This window comes from Cygnus olor, chromosome 8 (assembly GCF_009769625.2).
Source record: "Cygnus olor isolate bCygOlo1 chromosome 8, bCygOlo1.pri.v2, whole genome shotgun sequence".
Taxonomy (NCBI): Eukaryota; Metazoa; Chordata; class Aves; order Anseriformes; family Anatidae; genus Cygnus; species Cygnus olor.
The window spans coordinates 26,222,822-26,243,556 of NC_049176.1; the positions used below are offsets into that span (position 1 = coordinate 26,222,822).

The 20,735-nt window shown below is 37.1% G+C and overlaps 1 protein-coding gene across 17 annotated transcripts in view; it reads right to left on the minus strand.

The window, feature by feature from the left end:
• The window catches only part of EPS15 (epidermal growth factor receptor pathway substrate 15), a 61,379-nt gene that overhangs the window by 23,031 nt on the left and 17,613 nt on the right, over positions 1-20,735 (minus strand). For all 17 annotated transcript variants that reach the window (XM_040565807.1, XM_040565798.1, XM_040565793.1 and 14 more), the window contains exons 2-12: positions 16,640-16,681; positions 12,860-12,949; positions 12,466-12,513; positions 11,373-11,468; positions 10,892-10,957; positions 10,318-10,443; positions 9,824-9,883; positions 8,583-8,783; positions 7,058-7,203; positions 6,043-6,202; positions 2,339-2,424 (exon numbers count right to left, since the gene is read on the minus strand). In XM_040565807.1, the coding sequence (XP_040421741.1) occupies positions 2,339-2,424; positions 6,043-6,202; positions 7,058-7,203; positions 8,583-8,783; positions 9,824-9,883; positions 10,318-10,443; positions 10,892-10,957; positions 11,373-11,468; positions 12,466-12,513; positions 12,860-12,949; positions 16,640-16,681 (1,121 nt within the window). The remainder of the gene's footprint in view (positions 1-2,338; positions 2,425-6,042; positions 6,203-7,057; positions 7,204-8,582; positions 8,784-9,823; positions 9,884-10,317; positions 10,444-10,891; positions 10,958-11,372; positions 11,469-12,465; positions 12,514-12,859; positions 12,950-16,639; positions 16,682-20,735) is intronic.

The window sequence follows — 20,735 nt, forward strand, 5'->3', positions numbered from 1 at the left end:
CAGGCTTCTTGGAGGCTAATGATTAGAACCCATTAGTTAAAAATGCAGAAAAAAAATTAGTTCTTTTTCATAAAAAGTGATAGATGACTGCTCATAGAGTTGATAGTATTATCTACACTCAGTTGCCCTACATTTCTTATTTTCACGTATATCCATAATTTTGGGAATTCCTAGTGTAGTAGTATTTCATTTTAGGAATGCTAGAAAAAACACAGTGTTTGTTTCTCCTCTCCTTTGTTTCCCCCAAGCTTTTCAGCTATAACAATTCAGTTACTTCCAAACCAGAGGTCAGAAGAAAGCATCTAGCCTACCCTAAAATTCTTACCACTGGTTTGCTATGAAGCTGTAGATCTCTGAACTTTAAAACAAAGACTTGATGTGAACATGTGGAAGGGAGAGGTTGCCCCGTTTTTCTGGGGACATTTTGCCGTTTCCACACTTACGAGGGGCCAACTTACCAGCTATACAGTCCTTCTAACCTGATTTGTATTCAAGACAATGTAATTGCTGCTGTCCAACACGTGCAGAGGATGGCACCTCTGGTGAGGCATACCAAGTTAAGTTCAACTATTCGCACTTTTAGAGCAATGTGGTACTGGTAAAGCTTGAAAGAATCCCACTCGTTCGTGGGCTGTAGCTAACTTTAAAGCACAAAAACAAAGCAGGCTTTGCTGGGGGAAGAAAAAGGTTCTACGGTTCAAAAAAGAATATTAAGAACATCTGGTCTGGCCTCCCACAACGCTGATCAAAAAAGCTTCACAAATAGCCTTCCAAAAATATAGTGCAACTGAAACGGAACTTAGAGGCCTTCCGAAGAAAACAGAACTGCTGACAGGTTCAAAACGATGCAGATTCCACAACTTCCCTAAACAAGTCATTCCCTGTACCAGAGGGGATTTACCCTCACTAATAAGTATTCTGCATTTTTTCCTCATCTAATCCTAAACCTCAGTCTTCCTCATATTATGTTTTTATTGCATTAGATTAAAAAGCTATTGTCCACCAGAAATTTTCCCACACACACTGATGAGCCACAAACACATCACTTCTATATTTTGTTGTTCAGTCTCTCAAAAAACTAAATTTTCAAAACATTGTCATTCTTTTGAAGAAAATCCTCTGGTTGTTTTTTTGTTTGTTTGTTTTAAACGCGCACTTCAAAAATAGACAAGTTCTATTACTGTCTCTCAGAAATGCATTGGCTTGCATGTTAGGCTGCAAACACACATGGTAAAAACAATTTAAAAATTGACACTAGTGAAAATTCTCTCTCTAAGATACTGCCAGCAAATATATATAGTTGTAAATCAAATTTTAGGTTAATAAATGTATGAGTCCAAAATTGGTATTAATACTACCCAAGGAAGAACAGAGGAAGCCAGAGCAGGGACAAGCAAGGAGGCAGGGGGAGTAAAAAGCAGTTGAAGCAAAAAACATTTATCTATTTAGGAAACAGATTGTGTTTTGACACATCGCACAATTAATTCATTCCTACAAGTGACATGAATAAGACACTCAGATTTCATCATGACAAAGCACCTTAACTGACTGTTCTTGACAGAAGGAATTTACAGTAAATTTACAATAGTACCAAAAAATCACTGAAGAAAAATATCTGCTGTCTTGAGAATATGACTAAGACTATACAGCATATATGAACTTGATTTTCTTAGTAACTTGAAATCATTATCCTAATTACCTTAGAAATAATTTTTGGAAACCAAAGGTCTGCAGACCTCTAATTAAAACGATTTTTCTCAGTGCAACCATTCCTTTCACCATACAGAAGGGAAGGATTTCCATCTTTATCACTATCAAAATCCTAGCTGAGGTCCATATGCAAACCCTCATCTTGCCACTCTGTATCTGTATCCTTCTTGAGCCTTCCTGTCTCACTTCCCTGCCTCCATTAGGAAAAAGCCCTTAAGATTCCCTCTATAAATCAAGACAGCTAATGCCAATTTGTATCATGGCTCCCACGCCCTACAGATCTGCCGTATGCTCATCTGCTAATAAAGATGAGCAAAAGAGTATTTTGATCTCAGGATGCTAGGATATGCAGTTTCCTGAAACGCCCAGAATGCATGATGGACAGATCTTTCACAGTCTTGCTGTTAATAAATGCACCCATCTGAGTTAACAAAGAATTGAGGTGTTAAACAATATTAGAATAATTTTACAGACCTGCTTACAACTGATTTTAGCAAAACAGACTACATTACCTTCCGTTTTTTCTCTTAAGTATTTAATTGGCTTAACAAAAACAAATACTAACAAAAAAACCACTAAGTATAACAACTGAATCTGAGGCAACTATAACTATCCCTCCTTTACCTACCTCTGCAGGTCTACTATTTCGTTGTTTAAAGTATCAAGTTCTTTAATTGCAGAAAAATCTGCTACAGAATTGAGTCCTTGAGTACCCTGAAAGATAAAGAAAACATACTGTTAGTTTATAGTTTATGCAGTTTGACAGCTATCTTCACTTTAAAAGACAGCTTGCACTATCACAAGAAGTAGCAACTGTTTGTAGTATTAATTTGCAAATCTTTAATCTTCAAAAAAATGTTTAAAAAGTCTAAATTAACAGAAAAATTGCTAAATTAACAGAAAACACCATACATCAAATGCATCTAGTAATTCAAACAGTTTGTCTCCGGTAAACTCTTGAAAGCATGTCTTCCACAAAAGGACATTTAATCATACAAAAAAGTCTTAACTGTAAAATACATTTCATTTTAGAACAATGGCTTACTACCATTCATTTAAAACAGTTTGGGTTTGTTTACTATTAATATACATATTTCTTCACCCTGGTGATCCTCCTGTTGCAGAGTATAGACACTTCATTTGCAATGCTTTAAGTCGTATCTACGTAGGTTAACACAAATCTCCAGAGTACTGACTGAAACTTCAATAATACAAAGTCATAGCCCGTGAGTTCTTATTTCCTTAATATCTTTATAATAAGACAACTACTATGATACAAATTATTTCCATTTCAAAAAAGTATATATAAAAGACTAAAGAACAAGTTCTGAAGACACAAATTAGCAAATACTGTAATTGTTCTAGTCTGCCTTGCTACAACATGAACATATTTAGGAAGCCATAGTCACTGTAACTGTGTTCTATAATACATTCATTCCTTGAAGCTTTGAATAAAGTTATCTGGGACAAACACGAAGTTCAGAGGAAAGGCATATACATACAGTTAAGAGGCAGGTGATACCGCAAAAAGAAAAAAAAAAGAAAACAAATAAAAGTCTTTAAATTCTGAGATTTCTCTGAAGATAAATCAAGATGCTATTAACTATATATTTATTCAAGCCTATACTGGGGAAAAAAGTAACAAAGCTTTAGTCAACAAAAGACCTAACCAGTAAATCTGAGCACGTAGTGGCAGAGAATATTATTCAGCAGAACTACAGATTATTCATGCATATTTTACTAGAGCAAATGGCATGAGTTGAGAGTTAAGAAAAAATACAGCTATTCTTAAGCTGGTTAGTGTACAGCTTCTCAAACTGGCAAAAAAGCTATGAAGTTCAATTCTATCCTGAAGAAATTAGAGGAGTTTTGCTGATTTGCTCATGGTGTTCTAATGAGGAAGTTTTTCTTTCTCCTAAGAAGAAGGAAGGAAAACTTGGTGGTATCAGCTACAAGTACAAATTCTTTCTGGGCTTTTCTCTCTAGTCAATTGAAGAAATTTTGCGCGATAATTCTATCATCAAACTTCAACAAAATGTAGTACAATCTCATTTTCAATTCTTCATAAGAACTTTAGGGAGAGAGGCAGTCCACAAAAGCCATTTTTAGCTTTAATTTTACAAGTAAAAAAAAAAGACAGGAATTGGAATTATTTGCTGCCATTTACCACACTGCAACATACATGCAAGCAACACTTCAGTTTTTAACTCAAAATAGCAATAAAAGTCAATTCCTGTCAAAATTCCAGAAAAGGAAATTGCACATAAAGTTAAGTTTTATGGCTAGTAATGCCAGTTCATGTTCTGTGACTACAAACAGTTTTAGGTAAAGAAACAGCAACAAATACTAGACTGCTGCTCTGTTTCCCATTTACGGGATTTGCATTCAAGCTTCAGAACTGAAATAAAAGTTATACTATTGGGGTAATGAAATTCTGTAAATAAACCAAATATCAGAGAACAGAATTCATATGCGTGTATACTGTTGAATATCTACCAAGAAGGATAGCAAGTTAACTTTCCATACTTCAAAAATATAATGGATTACCATCATAGTTACTGATATTTCTGCTACTACTCTTATATGGGCGAGTCAGAAGAGAAAGCCTAAGTGTTTTTACTATTTAAGCCACAGCACTTCAAGAAAACAAGCAAAAAGCCTATTTCTGCACACTGCTCTTATCTTTTGGTTCAGTTCTTGAACAACAATCTTGCAAAAAAAGTTCTTTTCATATCAAGAGGGCAGCATCTCTTTGGAAAAATCTCAAAATGAGCTAAACCTCCAGCTCAATCTAGTAAAATGAATTCTTGCTAAGGATTTACAAAGCTAAAGGACACCTCTTACCTTCTTTCATAATATTCTTACTCTTATATTTTATGTTAGCAATGCAAAACCCCTGCAAAATTCAACTGATGTCTAAGAGTTCTGTGAAGACAATGTACACAGAGTAGCAGTAAACAATGCTGATCTCATCTAATGTGTTCTGACCACTACATTTTCTGAAACATAATCAGCAAAAACATGGGTATCGGTCCTAACGGAAACTGTCAACTGTCACATTGGGCTACTACTCCGTCATCACTTCCCCAGAAATTTCAACAGAGTAATACAAAGTATTTTCTCTTAAGTTTAAGCAGTACACATTGCCAACACGTAACAGCCACAGAGGTCCACCCCACAAATGATTTTCTGCACAGGAGTGAATTAAGTACAATATGGCAGTTCAGATTTGCAAAACACCTTAGGATTCTTCCAGATGAAGAAAACTGGAAAACCAGCAATAATCTGAGACAGCAACATGTTGTGACACTTCAGAAAAGTGCTGTGCTATTTCAGTGATTATTTAAGAGTCTTAGAAGGATGTTCATTATTAAACCAACAGACAGTAAATATTAGAAAAGCAAAGATTCTCTAACCTTGAGAAAGCAGAGTTAACAAACTGACAGAATAATAAGGATGAAAAGCAGAGTGGTGCAGAATGGAAAAAACAGTCCAAACTAGAAAAGAGACATAGAAAGGAAAGCAAACATACAAAAAAGATTAGTAGAGTTGCAAATAAAGCAATTACTTTTTAAAAACAGAATGTAAAAGGAAATAAGATACCAGTTACAGAAACTCAAAAGTAGTGCCAAATTTTGAGTTTCTAAATTTTTTTAGGCGCAGATTTTTCATTCTGTTCAAGAGAGTTGTAGAATCAGGTCAATGTTTTGCACAACCAAGAAAAGGTAACGAACATAAGACTTTATGATGTGTAAAAACAAGTAAGAATTTGCAATGACCTCTGCCATTCAGATAAATATAACTTGAACTGCTGAGGTATAGTCTACTGTTGGATTAAGATAGATGGCAATCAACAGGCTATGAAGACATTTAAACTATCTGTGAAGAATAAAATGGTGGATCATTTACTTTTAAAACTTTAAATATTTAAACTTTATTCGGTTCACATTGTTTTGAGACTTTTTGAAAAAGAGAAACGCAAAAGAGGTAATTGAGAACACATTAGGACAAAAACGTTAAACTTGTGCGTGTTACTTCAGATGCAAACTAAGATTTCTTTAGACAGGAAAAGGATTATTCTTTCAAAATAGAAAATAATGCTTTCTCAACATAAGATCTCTCCGCTTGGTTGGCAGGTGTAATAAATGACAGCTTCATTTCGAAACATGAATGGAGCAGTGTTTTGTCACTTCTTTGCAATCAAGACTTGTTTTCTTCCTGATATTATGATATACTTAAGGTTTGCCAGTACTTGAGCTGTTTCCTGTGTAGCTTTTGAAATTAACCTTTTTTGTTTGAAATTTATACCAAATGTGCCAAAGCCATCCTTACCTTCTGTAAACTGACACTTCTGTCTGAAGGTGGAATCATCTCTGGAGTCAGAGCCTGAGGTGGATCAATGCCCTTCATTAATTTCTGATTGATTAAATAGAAAGCCAAAGCAAACTGTTCCTTTGAAAGCTTCCCGCAGTCCTTTGTGTCACAGAGAGCCCTGTACAGAGATGCACATGAAATAAATCATAAAGGTTTCCTGTACTTGCTGTTATTTAGAAATGTAAAAATTGCTAGTGTATATCTCCTCTCCTAAAAAAAATGCAATACATAAGTAAGGCACGAAAATAAATAGAAAACATTAAGCAAACATAGAATGAAAAGAGAAAGTGGTTGTGCAATTTCCACAGCTCTGTCAGAGCAATTTTTCATCTCGTAAAAGGCAGAATCAGGCCTGAGTCACAACACCTGAATATTTGTAACTGAAGTTACTGCTGAGCTGAAGCACTTCTCACAGCCAACACAAGTTTATCTCATTTCTCTGACTTTCCTAAATTAAGTTATGCTAATCATACCTTGAAAAAAACGACATTTTTCCTACCTGAGTGCCATGCAATAGCTTATAGTGGGGAAAAATTTAGAAAAACACACCACCACACAGCGGGTGTCATTACTGACTGTAATGAAAGACAAACGAGTCACAGAATTAGATGGGCCATAAATCTTACATGCTAAGAATTTTACACAGATAATCCTCAGATGGCTAGTATCAGCGTTCAGATACACAGCAACATTATGCCTCCTTAAATCAGGTATTCAGCTAAAGCGTAGTATTTGTTTGTAACCATCTGTTCAGGCTCTTTACCTCCTCCAGCTAGGAAATAACTCATAGCATAAACCTGTTCCTCACCCACCATTTCTGTCCATTACTAGAAGCAAGTAAGTTACCACTGTTAATAAAGAGGCCACGCTATAATATACAAAAATAACAGCTTTCACTTTTCATGAAAAGTGCTAGGAAAGAGCAAGAACCATGCCATCGCCTAAACAGCTGTCAAGGAAAAATAATCCCTACCAGATATGTGCAAGGAGAGCAGAAGGCAGTCCTGTCTTCAAGAATAGTTCTCTGGCTTCCACACCTGACACAAATCCATCCATGTCCTTGTCAGTTTTCACAAAGATCTCATCGTACTTAATTTTGTCTGCAGGCGATACAACCCACTGAGGGGAGGGGAGGGGGGTAGAAGAGGGGAAAAAAATTTAAAAAATGCTAAGATAAAGACAGCTCTCTCAGATAGTTATGTGCTTTCAGAGTTACATAATTCAAGGACTACAGCACAGATTTTAAAAGTGATATAGGTGCCTAGTTTATGAACCAGTTTTACTGCCCCAAATAGTCCTGTACAGACATCCATATGCAACTCCAAAAGCAGTATTTATATCAGTGAAACACCATGGCTGGTTGATACTGCTCCACCTCTTTGCCTGCGCATTAGAAGTATTCCTTGAGGCCCAGATCTCCTCATAGCATTGAGTTGTGCCCTCATCATTGTATCACAGCCCTGCTTACTGTCTGGCTCCATCAATTTTATTCCTCTTTACAGCTGGAGAACTTTAGCTGGAGGGACTGAAGAACTGGTCAAGCATGGAGTTAACAGTTGGGACATTCTAAATTGTAGGTTTGAAGCTCTCATCAAGGTAACGATGGGAACTAGAGCCACAAATCCTACTTAAGCAATTTTTCCAAATACCATACTATTTATTATATAAAGATAGGGTGGTTGGTTTTGTTGTGTTTTTTTTTCTTGAGTGAAAATGGCTGCATCTTCTGCTTACGTGCATGCTCGTGGACGCTAACTAATTTCAGTGTATAAACACACTTAATATATGAATCCCAAATGGTACTGTACAAAAAACATACACCAAGACACTGATCCAGAATGGCACTCCTTTGTAATACATATTGTACACAGGCTTAAGTCAGTCAAGCAAACTGACAGATGAAAACCTTGGAACCTCTAGAATTAAAGTGCTAATTTTTTTATTGATCGCTCAAATACAGGTGTCTAAATATCCAGGCAGTATCTTATGCATTAAAGTACTACAGTTCTTACCTCAGATTCCCTTCTCAATAATTTCTTCTTCTGAATATAACCAGTAAATTATAATCCACTTGTAAAGACACATTTGTTTTAAAAAGTGTCCATATTTAAATCAGTCTTCAGCCAGAACACGTATGTTCTGCCTAAGTGTACCTGGACTATGTTTTAAAACTGTTTGCTTAGTATCCTGACCTTTGGGTTGAGCTTTATGTTTTGAAATAATTTACTTTTTAAATGTCTTCAAAATCTTTACTAAATAATATTATTTTATCCAATCATTTATATTTGAAGACATCTAAAAACAGTAGAACAAGATAAATTTTGTGCTAGCTTTTCTCTTAACCTGGTTTTCCCATCAGCCTCCTCAACTTTATCAACAAATCAATAGGACAAGGAGAAGGAAATTAAAAGCGTATATCAAGACACTTCATACAGGCAGACCTCAAAGCACAGCATTAAGAACAAATCTTTTAACCCCAATTCACTTCAGAATTATACCTGTGATAATGGTGTTTTGGCAGCTAAAATGCCTACAGGTGGCAAGGACTGATGTGAATCTTTGGTTGACGTTGAAGATGGAATTAATGGCATTGCTCCTGGAACACTAATAGGTTTTCTCTTGGATAGTGGCACCAAAGCTGCAGGCAAGGACATTGGCACTGGTTCTTTCTCCAACGCACAGTACACCAAAAACATTGCCTGAACACAAAACAAAACGTGTGAATACTGGGGAAGGGGGGGGGGGACACTAGTTAAGAAATAAATTTGTAGCATCTTTTCCATTATGTTTTCTGTTATGTTTCTCCTTTACAAGCCCCTTGAACTGAGTTGCAGCTTATTGCCTTCTGACCTGCATTTTTTATTACTACTTATTTTTGAGTCTCACTGCTTAGCAAATGAAGTTCAGTATCTTTTAGAACGCTAAAATGATTCTCCCAGGTATTACCCAGCTTATAACCACCACTTGTAGAATTGTATTTGATCAAATACTTTAAGCTCTTAAAAGTACTAATTGCTTTTCCAAGAGTCACTTTGCTTAACAACTACTCTTTTGTTGTGGTTGTATGTTTTAATAATTTTGTGACTACTGTTCAGCACAGAACTGCATCTTAAAGAGATTTTAAATACAATATTTTACAGACTGTCAAGTGAATCTCCAGCACTTCCCTAGAACATCATATTGATTCTCTGATCTTAAAGCTAAAAGTCTGCAGAATTATAGCGTAAGTACAGGAAAATCAAGTATAGTAATAGCTAACTACTAGGCTTTAAAAGGAACTGGTTTCAAAAGATCTTGACCACTTCTCGCTTGCCATTTCCTGGAAGAAGTGAACTTTATTTACTGCTTCTTACATTATTTCATCAGTCCTGGCATTAATAGCGTTAAAACTCTAAATTTGCTGTGAACCTTGGAAGAATTTCTACACAATTTTTTTTAAACATCCTCAAATGTATCTTGAGGCATCAAGTACCACAAACACTGAAGGTTAAGTTAAAACTTATTATTCAGTTGAAAACGGCTCAGTCCTTTGTGGGACCGCATATTACAAGTTTTTAATGGTTCATTTAGCCCAGAGAGAAGTTAGTGTTGAGTAATGAGAGAAACATTAATTTAATACTACAACTTGATTAAGGTTCTAAATAAAGGCAATAAATGAAACCATACAAGCAAAAGTTAACATACAACTCATCCACTTTAAACTCATCATTAGACTTCCAAAATCCCAAGACATACTTACCACTGCAAACTCATCGCGATCCAACATTCCATCTCGGTCAATATCACTCAATTCCCACACCTACCAAATCAAAAGCAGAATACAGGGATTTTTACCTGAACTGTAGTGTTTGCCTATTTACAACCTCACTAAAAACAAATGTGAGAACAGCCTCCCCCGAGTATATCCAAAGTTCTATTAACTTAAAAGCATTAGTTCTCAGTGAACAATATACATTCATATAAACCATGCAAAGGAAGAGAATCGGAAGATGGAGACAGAGTGCACTATTGACACCCTGTCCTAAACAAAGTGGTAAAGCATACACAAAACTGGTACATTAACAGTAAGATGCAATCTCTATCAGAATATCAAAGATTATTTTTGCATTTTCTCACTCTGTAAGACAGTAGTTACAAGTTAGGCACATTACTACAAACACTCTGAAAACAGACAATGCTGAGTGTTTTACAGTTATCATGTTCAAATTAATGATTAATTAAAAAGATTCTTACTCGTCCTAAGATATCCACTGGCAGTTTTGAGTTAAGGAGTACAGGTTTCACCTTATCCCCTGACAATAGTCCGTTAATGGGATTTAGGCTGTCAAAAATAGCATCGTACTTGGCTTTGTCTTCCAGCTGCAGGAGCAGAACAAAAATATTAATTATGGAAACAATCACTCACAGTTTAAGAAGCACTCGTTATTTCAAAAGTAGTAAGCTTTTTTTTTGTTTTTGTTACAGTGAAAAAACACACACTGAAGTTCGTGATGTACAGATTTTTTTTCCATATTTTCTTTTGACTCATAGGCTCACACAAAACCCACTGAGATTTAGTCCTTCATTTATTTTCATGGCTTCAGGTAACTATTCCAAATAAATCAATTTTTTCCCAGGGTTTCCCAAGTGTTATTCCCTCCCCCTCATCCAATCAAATTAGGTCTACTAGGCCAATTATGGATTTGACAGAAATAGCAATTTGTCATACTTAGTGAACTAGAGTTACCAGTATCATATTTTTTTCAAGATTTTTGTTTCCTTGCAAACCACATCATAGTTCTAGATCACAGCCCAATATTGTGTTTACCTTAACAGCCCATGGTACATCACTTGATGCTGTTCCACTGAGTAGCAAAGGACTACTAGTATCAGTCTAATGAAAAAACAGGAAAAAAAACCATCAGAAGAGAACTGGTTCTGACCTTTCAAAATAACTCCCCTATTTGAGAAGTGACTGCTTCTCAAAGTCTGTACTGCATTTTAGTCATCCGTATCTTAAGTGAAGGATACCAAAATTTAGAATAAGAAATTTAAAATGTTTCTTCCATTAAGGACAATGCTAATAGAACAAATACTATATATATTCTAATTTTACAAAATTTTATACTTAAGTCCCTGACCAGAACATGTAGCACCTTATTCTAATTCTGCATTGTCCTGTTTTCCCCTCCCCTACAGCATCACTTCCAAAAACATTTGGTATTTATACCAAACCCTAATTGTTATCTTCAAAGCAGTTCTTATTAATGAGTTGGTATGTTCAATTCAAATAAATAAATCAGTCTTACAAATCTTGGTGGAGGAACGGGCAAATTAAGACTACTCAGGGAAACATCCAATCCATTCTGTGCGCATGCTACAAGTCGTAAAGCCACAAAGAACTCCTACAGGAAAAAAAAATTGTGAAAATTTTGTTACATGAAAATACTCCAATTTATGAAGAGTTAAGAGTTTTTCTAGTATTGTTATGTATACAAGGGCCACAAATGGCTGGGGGGGGAGGAGGAGTGGTATGTGTCACAAAATGACAGTGAGCAGCAGTCAAAAACTGCTTAATTCTTCCAGTGAAGTAAAGCTTGTAATTACTAGCTCCAAGCATTTAGTAGCTTCCTGGCTAGTGTAATCAGCTCTCCACACTAAGTTCTTCTATGACAGAGCAGTGAAATTTGAAGTAGCAATTACAGCTGTTTATCTTGAAGGAACTGAGCTAATCCCAAAGGTGACAGTTGACAGAGGAGGAGGAAAGAAACATACAGCGTACAAGAAAGGTGAACTGAAGTAGAAGGCTGATGAAAGATTTGTTTAATAAATGCTACACTCATCTTTTCCTACCACGGAATAAAGCAGCTAGCTCTCTGCAGGCCATTATTTAAGTAACTGTGCTTCAAACCATCAAACAGCAACATCCCATCAGAGCTTTTCAGCAGATCACACCGCATGCACCACTGATATGGAAGTCTGACTGACACACTGCTCATAGCTGCAGCTTTGAAAGAACAACTCCAAACAGAATGAACTGATGTGAAACCCACCAAAATTAGATAAAGAGGAATTTTAAAGATTTTACTAGAATTTTAATTTCTGCATTACATTTCCCCCAAAGATTCAGAGGACAAGTTACCTTAATACAGACCATTAGACCTTAAATTACTCCTCAGTGGTACTGCACAGCTACATAGCAGCTCATTTTATGACTTCAAGAGAAACAAATGAAGTAGCTGAAGGCTGCTTAATTTATTGTAGCTTACAATGAAATGGGGAGTACATACCAGAAAAGAATCCCACTATAAAAACTGCTTTCCTGAAACAGAAATGTTAATGTTTATCTTTTTTCAAGATTTGCTAATGGTTAGAGTAACTTCATTCATCATATAACCATACCTGTTTGTTCAGGATTCCTTTGCCATCAGTATCAGCTAAGTCCCAAATCTAAAACATAAAAACAATATTCACAAAGGTGTTTCACAACACTGAAAGGAATCTGGCAAGTTCTCACTCAATTTAACGATGATATAATTCTTGGATGAAAGTTTAGTTCTTAACTTTCATGATAGCAGTTACTTATGGCGACAAATTTAAATATTGCTTTAATTTCCATCACGAACAACATACACATTAGAATAAGCATAGCTGCTGAACTGTGAAAGCGTTAGATAGCACAACTGAAAATGCATTAGGGAAATTCATGTATCCTGTACTACTATTCTACGTATTTTAATTTATAGAGGATACTAACTAAAGCAAGAGACAATAGAGTTAAACAATTGTTAAATACCTTTCCAAGTACCAAATCTGTCAATCCGGACTTTTTCAAGAAAACAGCTGCATCAGAAGCTAACACTCTTCCAGTATTGGCAGAATCAACCTGGGAGCAGAAAAAAATTCACGTCACAAAATAGCTTTGTAGATTAAAAATATATATAATCTTCAAAATCAGTCTTCCTATCCACGAAGGACTGAAACTATGTAGAATTTGAGACGTGACAAACATTTCAAAGGACAGAAAAGAGGCAAGAGATAATGTTCTCTACACTTCCTAGAGAGGAAGAAACAGAACCGAGATTGAAATTGTACCAATAAATCAACGTGCATGGAAAACTGAAGGACATGCTAGTAACTTAATACTAGCATTAGATTTGCCGGTACCCCCTTGTGAAGCCCATTGGTTTCTGAGTGCTTGCTGACCACTGAGTCATCATGGCTGTCTTTGGATTAGCCTGCGAATGACTAGCGTGAACGATGCTTCACATAGAACAGCAAGACCGGGTACATACAGCAGAACACTTGGTGATGATGCAAAGCCATCACCCACAGTCGCACAGCTTTCTTTAAACAAAGCCTATATTCAATATTATGTTTCACACATAAAACCAACCTTCAAAGTTCGCACACGCAGCAGACATGAGGTGCTCAAAGCAAACACCTCCCAAAGATGTGTTTAGAACTAGAAAGCAAAAGACTTGCAGAGAATTTATTATTTGCAAAGTATGCTGAAGTGGATGAAGATTGAAGATTGTCTTCCCTGCTTCTGCTTCTAAAATACATCAAAAAACTCCAAAAGCAATCCTGAAAACATTATTTAATAGGTTGAAAACAAAAGATGTTTTCACTTTCACAACTAATATGACTGATTAGGAGAGGTTGTTAATTTTTTCAAATCATCTATTTCAGTTTGTGTGGGAGAGCTGTTCATAATATAGGCAAGGAGTTGCCAAGTCACTGCAACAAGTCCCCTTTTCAGTTAGAGGATCCCATCTTTTACATAAGCCAAGTACTCTTAGCATCCACTCAGAAAGCCTTTAACCTAGGATTTTTCTTAGCTTTCAAGAAAGTCAGAGCAATACAATATCAGCTGTGTTTATTTTTAATTTCCTCACTTCAACCCAGAGGAAGGAGATTTTGAGGGATTTAAGCAAGCTTCTTACTTAATCTGATATGGATACAGTTTCTTTTCTGTGCAAATAATTCCCTAAAATGAAAATGAAGATAGTTTTTTTTGTTTTTTCTTTTTTTCTTTTTGGTTTGTTTTTAAAAAAAAGATCTGATTTCAATTTCTTTACAAACTATTGACTCTTGTATGCTGGGATGGAGGTACTTATGAAGCATTAAAACAATGCAGAAAATTGGCTTATGTTTGACCATTGCACTGAGCAGATTGCTGGTATTTATCATCAGCTTGACACAGCTCTCTTCCCACCCCAGTGTGCAAAAAGCAGGTTTTTTTTCATACCTGTATCAGACAACAACTACCTTGCTGCAAGTTGTCTTTTATAGGGCCAGAAACGATTAAAACTTTAAAATGTACATGACCTCTTTAGGTCACAAGGTAACAGCAAGAAGTATTTCAATTCAGATTCATCAAGAATTCATCAGCAGCTCAGGCACACTGCTTACCTGTTACAATGCAGCACAAGTAACTGCCTGCTAATTTATCATACGTATTTAAATGTATCCTTTAACCTCATGCTGCTTTGAGAGTCAGTCTAAGTATGGTCAAGCAAAAAAAGAAAAAACAAAAACTTATTCAAAGAGACACATCCCTATTGACAGGTTAAGGTTTCAACTGCATTCTAAGTACAAAGCCCGGGATTTAATTGCCATTTCACAATACACATTATGTAAAATGAATGACTAACTCTGTGATAGAACTGGCAGAGTACTAAGCATCAGAGCTATTTCAGGTGATGAATTTATTCCCAATTTGTATGGAATGCTCTTAAGTGTTTCTGGTATGGAAGAAGCAAGACATGCTCTACTAGCACTGGAAGACAAAGGGATGTGTCTTTCTCACATAGCTATTCTGAAAAGCTGACATATCCTTATAAAAGAGGGAGAAGTAAAAAGTTATCTAGTGCAACTGAAAGCATTTAGACATAGTACATTCCAAAGCTACTCTTTAGGAAAAACGTTTGCAGAAAAAGCATTTGGCTGAGCAAGTCAGAAGACTAATCCTGTGGAAAACAAATCCACTGGCACAATATAACTCACAGTAACATCAGGTTCAAGGAATCCCCGTGACTGTACACTGCCAGACAACAAACAGTGCTCCGATTTCACTAGGCTGCGTAAGCCAATGAATGCAAGATGTTAAGGGACTTCAGAACCAGCATCACACTTGTGCTGAAATTCACCTTCTGTACCCACCTTTTGGTTTCACACTTCAATGGTTAAACAATTGCAATTGAGAGGAAGAGACAGACGTGACAAATTATGCGAGTCAGTAGTATTGGGCTAGGAAACCTAACATGGAATGGAGAAAGGTGAGTTCCTTGCCTTGTGACCTTATAACATTCACCACAATATGGGATTCTCTTAAGGTTCTCTTAATTAGGTTGAAGTACCTAATTCCTAGGGACAGATGCACAGCAGACTTGTTCATCAGATTAAAAGACAATTTTGTGAGGGTGATACTATCTCCTTCTACCTTCAGGAGCCATCCTAACTTTGATCAAGGCAAACTCTCTCTTACTGCTCAGCAAACTGCTACTCCCCTTTAGCGGAGAAAAATCCTTCTTAAAGTACAAGTAAGAGCTCAAACTTTTGAGACATCACAGGCTGATACACTGTTTTAAGCACTTGAGAAAGGGATTAATCCTCTAAGCACAGTCCAAAAAGAGAGTGTTGATAGAAATCATGATCTTCTCTCTTCCCTAGCAGAGCAGCTTGCATTCTAATGTTGATAACCAAAAGAAGTTCCTAAATAAAGAGGTCATCGTATACACTATATCCTGTCTTACAACAAACCAACAGGAACATTAACAGTTGCACAAAAGGAGAAAAAACATCCTATTAGGTTGCTTCAGAGGTTCAACAGTTATTCAACAAGTCTTTGTATATATAGGCATATTTTTTATACAATTCATTTAGATGTTTCTTTAAAAGTTATCATATATCTGTCATTACATAATTAGATATGCAGAATACAAAATATTGATATAATACAGTAGTTTAAACAGCTTTTTTTCAGAAAAAGCTCTATTTATAGAAATTAATACACCTTACTGTTGCTGGATCTAACTATAAAAGATAAGTGATGAATAAAATTCCGAAGTCAAAAGATTTATCTGTTGAGGGGAGCTGCAAGAACTACACATATTCTTTCAGCGTTCAGTGGCCTTCCAACCAAATTTCACTCCTTACAGCAGCTGGTAAGAACCTTGGGGCATACTTTAAGAGACTCATGTCTGACAGAAACCTAACAGGACCACAAACACAAGAAAACCAGCTTCATTTGTAAAAAGGAAAAGAAAAAAACATATCCCCACAGTATTTAGCAAGGGTATACTCCACTCCAACAGCTAACAGTCTGGTATAATTGTAAAGTAATGTATGTCACACATATGACAGTTTGCTAGAAAATTAAATAAGTTATAACTGAATTTATTCTGATATAGCTCAGACCCAAGTGTTAGTTACTACAAAAATATATTGTAGAGTAGAAGTGTTTGCCTTGAAATTCAGTCATTTACACACTGCTAGCCACGCTGAAGTCTAGAGCAAAATAATATTATTTTATATAAAATAAATTTTATTTTCTCAAAAAGAATATACATACCTGTCGGTAGAATTTCTCATACACAGGATTTGCACTTGACAGCTATAGAAGAAGAAAAAAAGATAGAATTAAACAAAAACCATAATTCAACTGTCTTCTGCCTATATAGCTAAAGCTAGAAAACACTTTTTCTGGTCTTTAGAGAAACATTAAGCATTTATATAATTCTATTTATTCTGCAAAACGATTAGGACTACGACAGCTCTTTATACAGTAACTTTTAGAAGACTTCTTTTTTGAAGGCAGCGATACTAACCGCTATCAGATTACTATCAGACAGGTCAGCAGGCTGGGCAGTATGAGACAATTCCTGAGCAAGATCAAATACAGACAAACGAGAAGAAACCTGAAGTGACACAGTCTAGGAAGTGCTCACTTACGCATACAAAGCCAGACAGTTTTATTTCATTATCTACTGCCTCGTTCCTTAGAATTTAGTGCCATACACAACTAGTCTGCAAAACTCGCAGACATCCAAATTAGTTTGTGGATTGACAACTAAATCCAAAGCAATGATGCAAAAAAAAGTAATATTTTAAGTTAGTTTTTTTCAACTTGAATCATTGCCAGACATCACTTCTGCCTTAATTGCACTGCCATCTACCAGACACTTAGTGCTCACCTAAACTTAGGTGAGCAAGGATAAAACACCATCTTTGGAAAAGGCTTTTTTTTTTTTCTTTCTTAAATTGAACCATTCTTAGAAACTCTCTTCAGCCAAACAAAAAAACAAGCCTGAAATCACACAGAAGTTAGTAAACTAGTATCTGTTCCTGTACCAAGGACCTTTGGTCAAGAGATTCCCCAAAAATGTACTGATAGGGTTCCCTCACTTTCCCTGAAGTTAGAAGAGGCACAAAATTAGATGCTGTTTTCATGAAGTGCATATTGCATGAAGCAAAGATTGTGTGCATGACTGGGTGCATTTATGCGGAGGAGAAGCCTAGAATCATTGCAATGGGGTGCCTTTGCAACCCCAGTTGGAAAACGTACGCACAATAAAAGTTAAAGTGAGTTCCATGTCATAAAAAACTAATTTTGAGTATGATCCAGAAACTAGAATTTTCCTCCCCCTTAAGAGGAATGTGATCTTAAAGCTCTGGGTCACACGCACAGACCTTCGCACGAACTGAATCCAAACAAGGTAGTTTTTCCTGATTTAAAGTTTAGAAATTTGCATTGAAAGACAGAAACCAACAGTATGCTAGGCTGTCATCAATCACAGAGTTAGAGAAAAGACTTCACTACAGCACATGTAAATAGTGACTATTTAAACAAAAACACATATTTTCCTACAGCAACAGCTAATAAAGTTGCCAGACTTCCACACATGCCGATTATTGAAGAACGTTTACTGGGAAAGTTTGGTTTTAGAAACTATTTAGAAATTGGGGTTTTAGCACGATCCCGTTCAAGTACAGGAAGCGCGCTGTATTAACAGAGCACCCCACAAGGCAGATGCCAGAGAACAGCCAGAGGTAACAGGAGCACCTGCTTTCAGATCTTTAAACCTGAGTATTCACCAAGAACGCTGCCCCAGAGGCGCTCAGTTTCTAAGAGCCTCACAGCATTGCTCAGTCTCTACTCTTCGGGGTTTTTGTTTACTTCTTTGGGGTCGTGGTGGTAACAAAATTCCACGTGCTGGGAAACCTCTGTCAGTACCCAAAGGTTTATTATTTCAGCCACTACCTAGGCAGGCATTTGCATATCCCTCAAACCAGCCTGACGAAATACATTCACGCTTTGCCAGACCTGACCACCGCAGCACCAACCCAACGCCACTTTCTGTCACTTTTCAGCGTGCCCCAAAGCATACTTACATTTTCTTAACTACAAATGCTCTGCTTACTGACTCAGCTACAATTTCAGTGGCAGTCTAGAGGAGCAACTCTCCCGAATATTCAAATATTTTCAAAATTCATTAATTCATTGTAATGTAACAGCACAGACACAGAATCAAATTAAAGCTACAAGCAAAATAACTGGAACAACGTTGGCCAGCGTGCACTCTCGAAGCATCAATCCATCATCCCTCTTGCCCAATATCCCCCTTTGTTCAGCCAAATGTTTCATTCTTACAGCCAGACCTATCATTGTGTCCTGGTTTCAGTTAGGACAGAGTTAATTTTCCTCCTAGTAGCTGGCAGGGTGCTATGTTTTGGATTAGAATGAGAAGAGCGCTGATAACATGCTGATGTTTTAATTGTTGTAGAGCAGTGCTTACACCAAGCCAAGGACTTTTCAGCCTCTCTCTGTCCTGCTAGCGAGCAGGCTAGGGATGCAGCAGAAGCTGGGAGGGGACAGACCCAGGACAGCTGACCCAAACTGGCCAAAGGGGTATTCCATACCATCTGATGTCATGCTGAACAATATATAGGGGTGGCTAGCCAGGGTGGAGGTGTGGCCGGCTGCTCGGGGATAGGCTGGGCATCGGTCAACGGGTGGTGAGCAATTGCATTGTGCATCACTTATTTCGTACACATTATTACTATTAATACTATTATTATTATTATTATTGTTGTTATTCTTTTCCCTGTCTTAATAAACTGTCTTTATCTCAACTCACAGGCTTCACTTTCCCGTTTCTCTCCCCCATCCCGGAGAGGGAGGGGGGAGGGTGAGCGAACGGCTGTGTGGTGTTTGACTGCCAGCCGGGCTAAACCACAACACATTGTCACTCCTGGAAATATCGAGTCCTGCCATGAAAACACTAAGTGCAAAACAATCTCTTCATTCAGCGCTTGGAGCACAGGCCAGTAATTCTTGTTTATTTCATTAATGTTTCCAATACTCATTTGACCATCAGTATCGCTGCAATAACTGGAATTTCCTGTGACGACAAATAGAATAATAGTAACAAAAAAATTCCCAGACTATTTTTTACTAGTAACAGACTTGTTTTTCCTGCAAAGTATAAAATAAAAGATATAAATGTCTGGGATATTCTTGATCTTCTGAGAGAAGAAGAAAAACACTGTTCTACACCCTCTAAAGCGCTGCTGTAAAATTTTCTTGTCAGCGTTCTTTTTGTGGGATTTATAATGTGCAATTGCAGGGAGTAAATTCAACTTGTTTTCAATGCAGAAAGGAAGGAGGGAGAAAAGGTCAGATTCCACTGCACACAAAAATAGAATTACGTTATTACGATTCCCTTCAGAAGTTTATCACTTCACAAGAGTCATGCCTGCTCTAGTAATTACAGCCTTTGTGACAAAACCAACTTCAGAATGCTAACCCAGGAAACAGAAGCCACCTTCAGGGACACCTGCCTTTTCATCTTGTGGTGCCAATCAAGGTGTCGTGCCCCCAGGTTCTCACCCCCAGCATGCTCTTATTTAGGTGTAACACAACACTACTGCCAGGCTGGCCACCCCGCCATCCACAGCCTTCCTTTGCGCAGAAAAAGTTAAAGAGCCCGGGGTGGGAGGCTGTCTACAGAGAAAAACAGCTTCCAGGCCAAATGACACCATCTGGCAGTAAGTGTCCTGCACGTAGCTGCCTTGCTCTTTCCTGGGTCCCGGGCAGACTCAGGGTGGCAAAGAACTGTTCCTCTGCAACGCAGCACAGAGCCTAGCTCTCCACTTCCAAAAAAAAAAAAAAAAGGAAGGAAGGATAAAGTACAAGTAGTTCCAAGTAGTTCCTCTCAGCACTCTTCCACCACTAAATGCAGTTCCCTCAAAGTCTGAGAATGGCATGAAATTAACCCCAAAAGACAAATGTAATATCCAGGGATCATTCTGCCTGGAATCCCTTCTACAGCAGCGTGTAGCCTGGGCACGGCACTGGCAGGAATACAACCAAGAGCTAAACAAGTAAGGAAAAAAAAAAAAAAGCACAAAGCCAAAAAGCAGGTAAGTTTAAGGCAAGCTGGTTTTTATTATGATGCCCTTTCCAAAGGACAACAAAACGTTTTCCTATTGTTTTTCTCTCTTATTTGAAGTGCCTCACAGCAAAGCTTTCTACCACTTTCTGTTCTATGACCAAGAACAACTCAACTTCAGCTTGGAGTTGATGCACTTGGTTATAGGACATACACACACACAATGCGTCCCTTTAAAGAAGGATCTGAATCCAGCCTTTGTGTATTATTTTCCCC